Source organism: Patella vulgata, chromosome 9, assembly GCF_932274485.2.
Source record: "Patella vulgata chromosome 9, xgPatVulg1.2, whole genome shotgun sequence".
NCBI lineage: Eukaryota > Metazoa > Mollusca > Gastropoda > Patellidae > Patella > Patella vulgata.
In genome coordinates, this window is record NC_065887.2 from 5,274,638 (window position 1) to 5,290,707 (window position 16,070).

The 16,070-nt window shown below is 40.4% G+C and overlaps 1 protein-coding gene across 1 annotated transcript; it reads left to right on the top strand.

Moving 5' to 3' along the window:
- Window positions 1–1,146: 1,146 nt before the first annotated feature.
- Window positions 1,147–14,947, top strand: LOC130014330 (uncharacterized). Its single transcript, XM_056103377.1, has 10 exons — window positions 1,147–1,206; window positions 3,568–3,653; window positions 4,356–4,504; window positions 4,715–4,793; window positions 8,996–9,061; window positions 9,829–9,979; window positions 10,320–10,414; window positions 11,221–11,388; window positions 12,887–13,044; window positions 14,258–14,947. Exons 2-10 carry the CDS (start codon window positions 3,630–3,632, stop codon window positions 14,790–14,792), a joined length of 1,425 nt encoding a protein of 474 aa, XP_055959352.1. The 5' UTR covers window positions 1,147–1,206; window positions 3,568–3,629; the 3' UTR covers window positions 14,793–14,947.
- The last annotated feature ends 1,123 nt before the right edge of the window (window positions 14,948–16,070 follow it).

Genomic DNA, 16,070 nt, shown 5'->3' on the forward strand with positions numbered 1-16,070 from the left:
TCACCGTTACATCATAAGGATGGCTGAGTTCGAATTTCGTAAAAATCGGACCGAAACTGACGAACAAAATGGCCGCCCCTCGTACGCAAATAGTGTAAACATCTGGTATATCAAAGTTGTGGACCCTCTAACCAAAAGATCTCGGCTCCTTTCAATATTCGCGCATATCGGATCTTAACTTCCTGAATTATGGCCTCTGATTGTACACAAAATCTCGTTTTGAGCTTGTGGTCCCTCTAGAGGTAATAATTATTATTCGATTAAAAAAAAAAACGTCCGAATATATCACCGTTACACCGTAATGTTTGTTGAATTCGAATTTCGTGAAAATCGGGCCATAACTTCCAGACGTACGCAAATAATGTAAACATCTGGTAAATCAAGGTTGTGGACCCTCTAGAGGTCACAATTTTTATCCGATTTTGATGAAACTTAAAACATATCTTTATATCCCAAAGATCTCTGTCCCTTTTGATATTTGCACATTTCAGGCCATAACTTTCTGGATTATTGCCCCTGATTGTACAAAAAATCACGTTTGTTTTTAGCTTATTCTTTATCCATCTCTTGCAAAATATGGGCGTATCCTGTCTGGCAGCCGCTGGTTACTGTTAATGTAAGGGCCTGAGTGACATGTATAGCCCGGGCCCCAATGCAAGCTTATTCCGGCCCTGTCGAAAATACTGATCACCGTGCTTCATGTGGATATATTTTCCTTACTGTATGACCAACTTCTGCGCTAAATACTGACCACTCTTACTACATGACCAGCTTCTTCAATACTGACCACTCCTGTGATATTTGTTTTGTTATGCGTTTACATGTTTTTGTTAATGTGATATAATTTAACCTGTCTCATAATTTACCATATGCTTGGTTCAATATAGCCCGGTTGGAGCTGACGTGACATAAAACTCTAACTACATGGCCAACTTCGTCAATAAATAATCTACTTGTTGTTCATCCATAAGGTAGGAGCATTTTTATTGGAGAAAAGTACAAAGCTAACAATTTATTTTATATTTTTGTATTGAAGGCAACGACGACCATGCCGAAATGGGCCATACGAATCCTGGATACGCTCCCGGAGCTGAGAACTGAACGGGAAAGTCGTCAGATTCACACCATGATGAAAGATATGCGAGGTTTCGATAAATTTACTGAGGATATCCAAATCAATTTATGTAAAGCAGCAACATATCAACGGTACAACTTCATTATTTTTAATGTGTCACAATTTGAGACAGTAGTCGACGAGTCTGCAACACAGAAAATATCTTTTAAAAATAACACTTGGAGCTGTAGCGGACGAGCTGGGATAGGGCACATGCGCCTGTAACACGGAAAATATCTTAACAAAACTATAATTAGGACTTATAAAAAATAGCATTTTTGACTATACCAAACTAGTCGGACAGAGAACATGCGGCTGTAACATGGAAAATCTCATTTAAAACTAGAGCATTAAATTGAGGCTAACTATCATGTTAATTTAAATATGTTACGTTCATGTTCGAAATCGAGATTATCAAATTCAGGGGCAAATAACTCGTCTGTAACCGATTCTCTATCAGTAGATATTATATAGTACACAGACCACCAAATATTTCTATGCCGTCACCCAAAGCTATTTTTAGTCTTTCTATCCCATTCCCTTTTCTTCCTTTTGCATGGCGATTTTTGTTGACTTTTTGGAGTGGAATGGAAGAAAAGGGTTTGAAAATACATTTTCTGCCAGGTTTTGGTGAATATTCATGATTTTAAGTCTCTACTCCCAGCTTGTGTATCTCATACGTGCTTTTGGGCAAGAGTTTGCCACATGTTGCTCCGTCTGTGGCAGAAAGCGTTCTACCCAACGAAAATTTGGGAAAAAGTTAGAGCCGGTCTAAGAGACGAGAGTAAACATTAAAGTCAATGGAGAAATCTTTAGTGATCTGTGGCCATATATATATATTATGGCAAGAAATACACTGTCAACAAGCCCATAGCTAGGCCCGTGGCTAGCGGGGCGGGGGGGGGGGATCAAGTGAGGCAGTTGCCACCCAACCCTCTAGAACAAATAGGAAAGGGGCCCTTTCCATTGGACGCAATACGAAGTCAACGACCAACGTGCCCATATCATAAAGCCGAATGTCACTTGGCTTTATCAGCGCCTCGCCAATCATGTCGAATAAGAGGCGCCCCTCCCCAGATGGCGAGGCACTTCATAATGAATCACACGATTAACACCACAACTTTATTGATGGAACGCGCCAAACGGCGTGATCTGTGGGATACCTTATCCCGTAGTCGCGCCCACAATGACATGATTGTCGGGCCGCACAAAATGCACGATGCCGAGTGAGAGTGGTTGGGCACCCACGACCGCATACCGTAGATTAAAAATTCTCTAGATCAAATTCACGATGGGGATGAGATTGATACAAGCCCGCACCAGGCGTGATAATCTTCAAAATTCAAACAAGTCACACTCTAACTCGATTCCTAATTTTTAATTTATCTCATAAATTATTATAGGTACGCTGAAGTCGTATCCTTCCTTCTAATTTTTATAATGTTCATATCAAAGTTTCATAATACGCCAATATCGCAAATTCAGTCACAAAATTGAAATTTTCCGTCATTTTCATTGTTCCTCTCCTCAGGTGCAAACCCTATTTTCCAATTTTTTTCGGGGGGAGGAGGGGAAAGCGTCTACAGTGCCTTTCGCCGTTGACTGTCAAGTGCAGGTACATCGGCGCCCCCAGAAGCCCTACACCATTTTTGTTTTAGTTACGGACCTGATCAAAGAAAGGTGGGATCAAAGTCCAAGAACCTGCATTCCACAAACCATTCGCGATACTCTTTAATTCTCACTAAACAATTTATTAAAAAATGAGATAATGTTTAATGTAACTTAATGAAATGTAATAAGAAATTGACACAGCTCGCAATCTACAGCATCAGTGTGCTACCCAAGGTTCGACTATATTTATTATCCAGTTATTTGCTAGAAAAGTTCTAAGTTATATGGGGGGGGGGGTGGATGGCTGAATGGTTAGCGTGCGCGCTGTATCATAAAGTCTGTCATTGAGTCGAATGGCGTGGTTTCGAATCCCCGGTTGTACGTGACAAGGAGTAGGGTCGCATGTCCAGCCTCGTGGGTTTTCTCCGGGTCCTCCGGTTTCCTCCCACTGCTAAAGACCCCTATGCGCAAGCGAATTATTGAAATAAAATTAAACCATATGTTAGTCCCGAAATGACCTAGTTGTGTCGAGAAGACGTTTAAACCCATTTCTCTCTCTCTTTCCCTCTCTCTCTCTCTCGCTCTCTCTCTCTCTCTCTCTAAGTTATATGGATAGAGTTGTAATTTGTTTTGTGTTGAGTTGACATTAGTTAGGGTTTGTGCTGTTTTACAGACGGTCGAGTTGTGTTGAATTTGTTACTGTTTTTGTTTCCAGTGTAACAGAAGGTCGAATTATCTTGATGATTTTGTTACTGTTTTATTTTTTAGTGTAACAGAAGGTAGAGTTATCTTGAGAAAAGGACATATCGGTTATAATTTTTATTTTGTTTTCTCCGGTTCAGCTTTTGTCAACGTAGAGGATGTGGACAGCGCAGGGGAAACTTTCGTCAAGACTGAAGCTGTGATGAAAAAAGGTGACTCTTTTGGGGTGAGTAGATTAGGTGCATCGTACCACATTCTACATAGTTCTTCAAATCTGAATCGATTTGGGACGAATTTTAAGAAATTGTTTGTATTGTGGTAAAGGTGGTCGTTATGAGCATTTTCGCAAAATTACTTCCAGACTTGTCCGAGGGCACAGAGGCATCAGGGACACAGCTACCACGATTGCATTTTTTTTCAAAATAAATTAAATTCATCTTCATTCCACTTAAAATATAATGGCCTAAATCCGGGGAGAAAAATGGTCCCTGCGTGGGTTTATGGGAAAGGTGAATCAAGCTTCGTTCAAGGAGCTAAATCTCTATTCTTTGGCAACTAATAATTGATACAAATGGGTCGCAACGCATATAAAAATATCATATGAATGTATATAAGGTTTCTGTTTTTACTGTAATTTCAAATCAGTTATGTTCGGGGATATACGCGAAGAATCTGAATTGAATGGCAGTCTTTGACGTCTGGTTATTCCAGTCTGCACCAGTAGTTTTCTCCTTTAAGGTATCTTTCATCGAGATGGGGTCGGGGGCCCAAGGAAAACAATTGGTCCGAGGGCCCAGAACTACCCAAATCCATCACAGTTTCCAGAGTTATTACACGTCTGTCATTGAGTCAAGTAGTGTACAGGACAAGGAGTAAGATCGCCTGTCCAACCTAGCTGTTTCATCCATGCTATTTGTTTGTGTTATAGGAACTGGCGCTACTACAGGAAGTGACACGAACGGCAACAGTTACTGCACGTGAAACAATAGAATTATTAGTCGTACATAAAGATACATTCGCTCAAGTCTGTCCTCAAATATTTGAAAAGGAGCTGTCAGAAAAAGAGAGATTTTTACGGTAAAACACCTCTATTTTAAACTAGATTAATTAGATCTGTTACTTTATAGTCCACAGGGAACCTGTGGGGGGTCAGTGAGTAAGACGCTAGCTCGCTAGCCTTGAAGTTGGTCTTCCATACACTATATCTAAGCTAATGTTAGACTCGATTTTACACCAAAACAATTATTCGGTCATCCAGTTTTTATTATAGATGAATATTTATTTCAGACGACTTCCGATCTTTTCTGAAAAATGGTGGAGTAAAGACGCGTTGGAGAAATTATGTCTTCAAGCTCAGATACAGGAGGTACGTGACCTATACCCCTTCTCAACCTCGGCCTACCCCGTTCTCACAATGTAGTACAACTCCTTGGTTTGACCCTGTCATTGAGTCAACTGGCGGGGTTTCGATTCCCCGGTTGTATGTGACAAGGAGTAGGGTCGCCTGTCCTCCGGTTTCCTCCCACTGCTAAAGACCCCTACTCGCAGGCCAATTATTGAAATAAAATTAAACCACGTGTTAGTCCCGAAATGACCTAGTTTGTGTTGAGTAGACGTTAAACCTCTCTCTCTCTCTCTCTCTCTCTCTCTCTCTCTCTCTCTCTCTCTCTCTCCCTCCCTGTTTTGACCATCCTAGGTATCCCCTGTGGTTTCATTCCGTTTTACTCTACTAACCCCTGGGTTAATGTATGGGGGAGACACGTTTTCCAATTATTCGCCCTTGATGATTGTGCTATTTTTATCGACCAATTCCATGCATCGTTAATTGAAAATTAATTCCAATTATTCGCCCTTGATGATTGTGCTATTTTTATCGACCAATTCCATGCATCGTTAATTGAAAAGGAAGTTGGCAAAGGGGAGTAACTCTCATCGGACAAGTTTAGGGGTTAGCCTAAATGAGAGATGTTCTAATTAATCTAAATGCGTACTTACTAGCAACAAATTATATAATACTAGCAGGATACCCGGTTTCGCTCGGGGGTCATAACTCCGAAACCGGAAGTGGTAGACTAATGCCACCTGGCCTATGTTACTCCCCGGTCCGAGCTACCCCTATACCCCAAATTTCAGACTCGGGGCAGACCCAGTGTAGCCGCCAACTCCGAACAGACCGGCTTCGCTCGGGGGGTCATAACTCCGAAACCGGAAGTGGTAGACTAACGCCACCTGGCCTATGTTACTCCCCGGTCCGAGCTACCCCTATACCCCAAATTTCAGACTCGGGGCAGACCTAGTGTAGCCGCCAACCCCGAACAGACAGACTTCGCCCGGGGGTCATAACTCCGAAACCGGAAGTGGTAGACTAACGCCACCTGGCCTATGTTACTCCCCAGTCCGAGCTTCCCCTATACCCCAAATTTCAGACTCGGGGCAGACCTAGTGTAGCCGCAAACCCCAAACAGACCGGCTTCGCTCGGAGTTCATAACTCCGAAACCGGAAGTGGTAGACTAACGCCACCTGGCCTATGTTACTCCCCGGTCCGAGCTACCCCTATACCCCAAATTTCAGACTCGGGGCAGATGTAGCCGCCAACCCCGAACAGACTTCGCTCGGGGGTCATAACTCCGAAACCGGAAGTGGTAGACTAACGCCACGTAGCCTATGTTACTCCCCGGTCCGAGCTACCCCTATACCCCAAATTTCAGACTCGGGGCAGACCTAGTGTAGCCGCCAACCCCGAACAGATCGGCTTCGCTCGGGGGTCATAACTCCGAAACCGGAAGTGGTAGACTAACGCCACCTGGCCTATGTTACTCCCCGGTCCGAGCTACCCCTATACCCCAAATTCCAGACTCGGGGCAGACCTAGTGTAGCCACCAACCCCGAACAGACAGACAGACAGACAGACAGATAGATAGACAGACAAACGACCGTCACAAATATTTATATATAGTATTCAAAAAAAGTAGGGGATATTTGATTTTTAAGTGTTATTAAAGTCACCTAATGAAACTGACGAAGAAACAAATGACAAAATGAAATGAAGTTCACATTCATCGATTTATTCCAAATGATCGTTAGACTAAGTAAGGCACAGACTGACCATTATAAGGGTAAAATGATACCCGGGGTCAAACAGCAAAGTTACCACAGCATCACAACCAAGTCAGTAACGGGTAAATCCTCCTCTGTTTGCCAAACAAGCATTGATCCGACGTGGCATACTCCTAATGAGACGTCTAAGGTCATTTTGGTCCAGATTGTCCCATTCCTGTTGCAACGCAGCAGCAAGTTCTTGGACATTGGCAGGACGTTGTTGACGTTGACGTAACCTCTGTCCAAGCATGTCCCAGACATACTCGATGGGGGAGAGGTCGGTACTCAGTGCTGGCCAAGGTAATATGGTGATGTTCTGTTGTTGGAGGTAACCTGTAACGATCCTGGCCCTGTGACATCTTGCGTTGTCATCCTGGAAGATGAAACGGCGGCCATGACGTCGTGCGAACGGCACAACATGGACTGCCAAGATGTTGTCCCGGTAGTACTGGCCTGTAACACGCCCTGCAACAACATGTAAAGCCGTTCTTCCAGCAACAGTGATGCCTCCCCACACCATAACAGAACCACCCCCAAATCGATCATGTCTGATGACGTTAACGTCTTGGAAGCGCTCGTTTCGACGACGCCACACCCTCCTACGTCTGTCCAAAAAATCAACAGTGAACCTTGACTCATCTGAAAACATCACATTGCTCCAGCGTCGATTATCCCAGTGTTGACGATCCCTACACCAACGACGTCTTGCCTGAATGTGATGATCTCTCAAACAAGGGATCACGCGAGGACGTCGGGCGCGAAGGTGACCCCTATGCAGTCGATTCCGAATCGTCTGGCCACTCACTCTCACACCAGTGTCTGTTTGAAGACGAGCGCTGATCTGATTTGCTGTGATGACACGATTTCTCAAGGCCAAGGTACGGATAAATCGATCCTGGGCTTGAGTTGTCGCCCTTGGTCGACCTGAGCGTGGTCTGTCCTGTACAGATTGTGTATCACGGTATCTGGACCATAGCCTGCTTATGACAGACTGAGAAACATTCATCGTCCGCGCCACAACCGCCTGTGTTTTGCCGATCTGTAGCATGCCAAGGGCACGTAACCTTTCATTTAGGGTAAGCCGACGCATATCAATATTTGTTTTCTGGTCCCTAAAACAATTAAACTGATGTTTCCACCCTGGAATTCAATGCCACAATGACTGTAACATTCAAAGTCAGAGTCGTGCAAATCTTGGGTTGGACCCCCATGATGATCCCAAGCATCACCTGCATTCCATGCGGTAGCTATTGGTGCGTTTGGGCGTCACATGTAACTGGAAATGTTTCTTCTGTTAGGTTCTATAGTGACTTTTTTCGTAGTCATTTGCATATTTTAGTATTATGCCCCCAAAATCAAATATCCCCTACTTTTTTTGAATAGTATAGATAGATGAAATTCATAAAAACCGGACCAAATTGCCAAGTATAAGTTCAATAATAATAAACATAACAGAATGAAACATTTCAGATAAAGAACGAATAGTAATAATAATAACAAAAGTCAAACTTATAGATGTTATACATATTTGAAATCAGTGAAACATACTACAGATTTTGATAATACAATTAAGTATAAATGAATTAGAAATATATACATTTTTTACATAAATCATTCAGTAAATGGACATGAATTTGACTAATTACCCTTATAAAATCGAAGACGAAACGACTGTTTTGTAAACTGTTTCTTGGTTGGTTCGTGGACCTTATCTACAATCAAGGCCAGGGCAGATAATTTGAAATCGTGGAAACCCTATGGATTAACCCAGGGTATAGTGAAGTAGAACACTGGGGATACCGAGGATGTGTTTTGACCGAAATCACGAATGACCTTCTCCAAACTGACCCACACTGGATATTCTATTATCTGCAGTGGATCACAAAAAAATGATCTGTAGGGGGCTTGCTCCGACCTCATCTGTAGGGTGTCTGCTCCAACCTGATCTATAGGGGGTCGCTCTAAACTGATCTGTAGTGGACCTGCTCCGGTTTGATCTGTAGGGTGTCTGCTTCAAACTGATCTCTAGGGGGTCTGCTCCAACCTGAACCGTAGGGGGGGCCGTTGCAAACTGATCTGTAAGGGGAGGCTCAAAACTACTGTCGGAGGTTTCAAAGGATATATTTCAAACTGATTTGTAATGGGCCCAATCCAACTTGAACCCCAGTGTGACACTTTCCATACTGATCGGCAGTGAGACACAGAAGGCCTGCTCTAAACCGATCTACAGTGTTTCACAGTGGACCTGTCCCAAATTGATTCATAATGGGTTTGAGAGGACCTACCCTAAACTACACATCAGTGAAATTTTACTCCGGCAAGTGGTTGCCATGGCAACTTGTCAAATAGATTAGGTATTAACATTTTTTATTCAGTTTATATTCAATTGAATTTCAGTAAGTTAATTGAAAGTGTCATTATCTGGAATAGTATGGCCCATAACATTTACATATATATTTGTTTTACAGTATTCGATAAATAAATTGATTGTGAAGGACAGTCGACGAGATAATTGGGTTTATGTCTGCATGGAGGTTAGCACCATTTTAATATTATTATTACACGTCATTTTCGTCTTTATATGTAAATATATTTATGTGTGCGGTGGTCGAGCAGTGGCTTCTTTACTAGGGTGTCCTGAGTTCCCGGAACTTGAGGCCTTAGTTTGTAAGCTGCCAGGGGTGGCGCCTGTGTGTTTAGTCCGTTAGGATAGGACCAAACAAGAAGGTCATTCCTCGTACACGTTGGTCTGTACGTAAAAGAACCCTTGGTAGATGGAATTTGAATACAAACAGATGGAAACGCCACTGTCTGGCCAAATTCACCTATCCCTCCTCGATGACTGCTCAACGAAACCATTCAAATGAAAATCACCATATGTTAGTCTCAAAAAGACTGAGATATTAAACTCCATTCCACTGTACAGACCATTCCGTTGTACAGACCATTCCATTGTTTATTTCTTGTACCAGTCTGCTGCCCCAGACCTATATAAAATTAGTACGCTGGTGTCATGAAGACTATTCTTTTCACGAGAGCTTGCGACTAAGCGCATTTGAGCAGGCATCCTCGATAAATCGCTCTATATAAATGACTAATTTAATTTAATTAAAGCATTATTTTAGGCCTATATTAAAGTAGTACATTGGGGTAATTATTTCACTGAGTTTAATTTTAGGCCTATATTAAAATAGCACGTTGGTGTAATTAACTCTTTAAGTATTATTCTAGAGTTTGGGTTAGGTTGAGGATTATTTCAGGTTACTTTAACTAGTATAAAAGATTGGTGTTGGTATTTCAGGGTAAAGCTCAGATTATACGATGTTTATCCCTAAAAGATGAAGAGACAGAAGACAAAAGAAGTTTAATGAAGAAACGACAATCCGCTGTCTTCCTGTCTGAAGAACTATTAAAGATATATCGAGATCTGACACCAAAAGTTAAAAATAGAAGTAAGAAGAGATTCTTTCGTTATTCAGGTTTCACTTTCTAAATAAGCCTGACATCTATCGCTATATTTGGTCATCTAGAGGATATCCCTCTCCTTAGTATTATTGTTGAACGATCCCATCGTTGTCTATTATTGTCCGTAGTGTTACAGGCTACTATGATCACTCAGTGTTACTGCTGATGATATTAAAATATGTTTTACTGTTGGTAGTGTTAATGATATGTTTACTGTGGGTGGTGTTAATGATATGTTTACTGTGGGTGGTGTTAATGATATGTTTACTGTAGGTGGTGTTAATGATATGTTTGCTATATGTGGTGTTAATTATATGTTTATTGCAGGTGGTGTTAATGCTGATGATGTTAATATAGAAGATAAAGATGACAAAGAGAAGTTACTGGAATCTATGGCTTTAGAATACGCTGAAACTGGCAAGGTTAGTTGTTACCTATTATCAGGTGATTTAATCCACCCTTGGAACTGATTATATTATTCAGGATTTTTCTGTCGATAATAACATGTTCCCAATGAGTTTCCAGCTAATTTAAGCCAATTTACACCCAAATCAACCATTCCCCGTCAAATAATTTCCAAGCTAATTAAAGCCTTTTTTTCTGGATATATTAAGTCATTGTCGTACACTATTCAAGTAAAGGTGCGTAATTCTGTCAGTATTTATAGTTATATTCGTGTTAGCATTAGGTCATTTCGAGAAACATGAAAAATACATGTCGCCATTAGTGAATAACGAATATAGAACCAGGTCGTTATTATTTTTCTCCTACCACATTCATCAAGGCAACGTCAAACAAACAAACGCCGCCGTTGTTTTGGTCTTACTCCAGCTGTATGTACCTAAATGACCAAAAATATTGTCTCAGGGCTTCTGATTTTATAGAATTCTTGTTTAATCCCCAACATCCCAAGCTAATCTGGACGGAACCAGACATACCTCCACCCAACCGCCCCCCCCCCCCACACACACACACACACACACAAACACACCCACGCCCCCGGCTCAAATACCTGAACACGCCCCAAGTTTTACAGATGACGGTGACGACTTATTAAATATATCTCGATATTGGTAAAATGGTAATGGCTATTTTGGTAGCTTCTATATGTTGGTATTTATATTGGTATATATTGGTATTTATATTGGTATTTATATTGGTGTATATTGGTATTTATATTGGTGTATTTTGGTATATATTGCTATAAATTGTTGCTATATGTTTGTAGAGAAAAGAAACGTTTATTGAGGAATTGGATGAAAATGAACGGAAGAAAGACATGGAATATATTCTGGGACCAAAAACACTTTCTTCCCTGATGGCTGCCGAACTGGAGAAAGGAAAGACTGATGTTATTTATCTGAATATTGGAACTCTACATCCTGATGATATATTTGTAAGTATTTTGATGATGTATTTGTAAGTATTTTACATCCAGATGATATATTTGTAAGTATTCTACATCCTGATGGTATATTTCCTGATTAGTCCTTTGGCTGAAGGGGGGGGTGAGCTCACGTCGATTTAAATGATGATTTTCTTAGAGCTTGCAAATGAAACATCTGTAAATATGGTTTATAAGATTCCCATTGTGTGGTTCAAAATTGACCTTACAAGTTTAAAAGTGGTTTCTCGTTAGCCTTTTCGTTCAGTACCTATTTCGTCATTCAATATATTAAATTATAAAGGTACTTCTCAAGAGATCTGGAAATGTAAATCAAAAACACAGTAAATCAGAGAAATGCTATCCCCCCCCCCATAACATAATGACATTGCCCCCCAATTGTAGACATTGGACCCCCATATATCTCGAAAACGCCCCCTCAAACGCCTGATCACCACCCAGATTCGGAATCTACGCAAAAAGCTGGCCTAGAAAAACTTGATCTCATAAATTCACAGCTTGGATGGCGACCCCCCCCCCCCCTTCAGTAAGTATTCTACATCCTGATGATATATTTGTAAGTATTCTACATCCTGATGATATATTTGTAAGTATTCTACATCCTGATGATATATTTGTAAGTATTCTACATCCTGATGATATATTTGTAAGTGTTCTACATCCTGATGATATATTTGTAAGTATTCTACATCCTGATGATATATTTGTAAGTATTATTTGTAAGTATTCTACATCCTGATGATATATTTGTAAGTATTCTACATCCTGATGATATATTTGTAAGTATTCTACATCCTGATGATATATTTGTAAGTATTCTACATCCTGATGATATATTTGTAAGTATTCTACATCCTGATGATATATTTGTAAGTATTCTACATCCTGATGATATATTTGTAAGTATTCTACATCCTGATGATATATTTGTAAGTATTCTACATCCTGATGATATATTAGTATATTAATAAGTATTCTACATCCACATGGTATATTTGTAAGTATTCTACAACCTGATATGTTCTTGTATCTATAGTACTTAGTACACTGTATTCTGAGTTGCGTATTGCTGCTCTGATAGTGTTGGATGGTAACTGGCCGAAAGACGTCCGATTTCTCGGGGATGGAACCCGGGCCCCATCCCTTGCTCGCCTGTGCAGGCACCACTGTTCTAACAACAGCTCTAAAACTTTTTCACCGACATGCAATATGTAATTGTTCTTGTGGATAGTGGATTTACAATTCCTTTAAATTATCTAGGATACGCCATTATTAGCTACGTGCGCTTTTTATCAATGTATATAAGATGAGGTGTTTTTAAAGAGCTCTGAACCTTCGATTATGCCAGTAAACTGAAAGTGATCACATATCGTTCAACTTACAAAAAAACAACTACAGGCTCGTGTTTGTATTATAGGCCTATGTCTGTAGGATAGGTCTATGTTTATATTACGGGTCCATGTTTGTATTATAGGCCTTTGTATTACAGGACATCCATTCTATTATAAACGAAGAGCACGAAGCTAACAGTTATCACCTTCTCGTTAGCTATGGTGCCAGGATTCTCAAGATTAAAAAATCTGATTTATTTCATTTTGCCTCGTCGGAAGCCGTTGAACACATTAAAAACATCACCACCAGAAATAAGTAAGTTTAACACATTAAAATGAAATGGGGTTTAACGTCCTAAATTTCTGCTCCGACTGGGATAATGCAGACAGACATACGCCCGTGTGCTTTGAGGGATATTTGGCTCGGACAATGGCGCTACGGCCTATAGTCTTATATGAAATTCCATGGTTTATGCATGAGCGCCTACTGTTAGTTTAGAGCTGTCAAGCGGTTGGTTGTTTTACTTGTACGCCAATGTGTTCACCCATCCGGACAGTCAGACACTGTTCCGTGACAGGCCCTCCATCCTGCACCACTGACAAGGGGAAACTACACCGAAAATTCCTGAGAACTTTCTTAGTCAACACCAGGAGTGAATCCAGGGGTTGGTTAGCCAGCGTCTTACTCGCCATTATGGATCCTCTATAAAAATAGGCACAGATCTAATTCGCCATGATGGATTCTCTATACAAATGAGCACAGATCAAACTCGCCATGATGGATCATCTATACAAATAAGCACACATGTTAAAGGGCCAATCTCGATTATATTTTGGAGGATAAAACTGCTTAATTTTGTGTTAAAAGCCCTTAAAATCCTCTAACTTAGGGCCGAGCAACTAACTCAATACGTTTTGAAACAACTTAAACCGGTCAGTTTTCATATGTAAATCGAGACCGACGTCCCAAGCTGTATTATGCGGTGTATGGATAAAACCAGGGGCCTGTTTCACGAAATTTTAAGTAAGATAAAATCCAAATTTTAGTAATTTGATTGTATAATATTAGATTGATTTTAGTGCTTAGCCAATCAAAATTGAAGTATCTACTAAAATTTGGATTTTATCTTTAGTTAAGATTTCGAGAAACGGGGCCCAGACTTGTATTTTATAAAAATAATGTGTAGGTGAAATTTACCTTACGGTATCAAGTACAGCACGTGGGGCATGCACTGTATAGACTTCTAAGGTTCACGTCAACCAATAGACTCAATATTTTGAGCTGAAATGTTAAGACAAGGTAAGTACACAATTGCTCTATATTGTGGCGTTTAAATTTCATATGTACTCTGACTTTTATTTCTGAGCCTTTAGTATAATCTGGACGGTCCCATTAAAGTATTTGAAATAGGTGACACGACCTTATGTTCCATGGATCTGTGACAATTTTTTAAAGATGTTTTGAATGTCTGTGAACCCACCTTGATATCTCTATTGGTCACTGGTGTATACAATATATATATTTTCAGGTACCCGTCAGACTCGGTATTACTGGAATCATATCGAGACAAGGCCACGTGGGATGATTATAAATCAAACGTCATATCCGGTATACTTAAACCACACCTTCATAAACAGCAGAAATTTCCACAGGGCCATCTCCTCAAATCATATGCCCAGAAAACAGGGGAGATCCGAAAGGAGAAACTTTTAGCGACACTAAAGAAAAATCAGACGGATTCCATAAAAGCAGAAAAGGATAGGAACCAATACGAAGCTGATTTGGATTATCGTGAATCCGCGGCTTTAACTGATCTGACCAAATCGCAAGAAGCGAAGTATGCGGGTAACATTATCCGGTTTCATGAACCGATAATTATCCGTAGAAAGAGTTACGTTGATTATATTCAACGAATGGACACCTTGGATGTGAATATCGCAGTCGATAAAAAAGTGAAACGTAAATATAATCGACCCACAAGTAAAACTATCCTCGAGGAATGTGGGGAAAATAGATCGGAGCAACAAACACCAAAATCACTGACTTTAGCAGCATATTTATAGTTCACTTGTAGCACAAAATCAACAGGGACGTAATTCCTGAAAATCCAGTATAATTTGTGGATTTGACTCCCAATATTTGGTTTTATTTAACTACAATCATATACATGACATGTTCCTTTGTCTTCAACTGATTAGAATTTTTTTTATCAACCATTGATTTGAGAAATATTTTCTTCGTTTTCTTTCCTCATGTTATCACTTTTGCGAAAAAAAAACAGATTATCGGAACAACTAAGATAACAAATTGAATAAAATGGGGTTTAACGTCCTACTTTTCTGCTCCAGTCGGGCTAATGAAGATTGGCATACGGAAAGCAGTGTGCTATATGTGGAAAATTATGCCCGGGCAGCGGCAGTATGGCCTATTTGGAATTCCAACTGCCAATTTGTCGTCGTCTGAGGAACTTTCTGGTTAGCAGCCAGCACCTTACCCGCTGATCCACCGCGGCCCCGAACGACTAGACTCTGTACCACTGACACGGGGAAATCACGGGGAACTTTCTCGGCCGACACGGAGAGCGAACCCTAGTCCTGCTAGTTAGCACTGTCAACACCTTACTCATCGAGCCACCGCAACACCCTAACAAGATAACAATTAGCTGATTAATTGAACTTGTTTATTAATCAATCACACTACGTGACAATACACGTGAATTCAGACAGTGTAGTAATACCGGACTTCTTTGTCGTGTTTCCTTCGTGATCGTAAATGTAACTACAGGTTAGGTCGTTTCTCAAACTTTCTTATAAAAACCACTTTGCATCAATGTTCCTCGTTCTTAATAACTTGTATATAGATTTTGATGGCTGTTCTGACAAACCGGGTGGGATCTGTTGGTTTTCTACCCTTGGATTTCGGTTTTCAATTGTCTAATTGGTCAAATGTGACGTAATTAATTATAATGGTTGGTTAGGAATTGTCCACCATAGAACCAGCCATGTCTTGGTTTTATAAATCTTTTAATGTGTCAACCACATCACTCATTTATTTGAGTGTGTGAGATATGACTTCTCCATAATTTGATACAAATAATTAGTTAAAAATATAATATAATGCTATTATTAATTTAAAGAGCAAACATTCTTCAGTAGTCTTACAATAGTGGTTTAGCAATGATATCATCCTTCAATGAGAAGTGGTATCAGTACTCCCAAAATGCTCGTGCATTACAGTGCATGTGTACTATGTTTTCGCACCTTTATTATCCCGACCATGGAATGAAAAATAAAACATAGCATCCCAACACGAACCAAATATAGGCCCGAGTACACTATTTA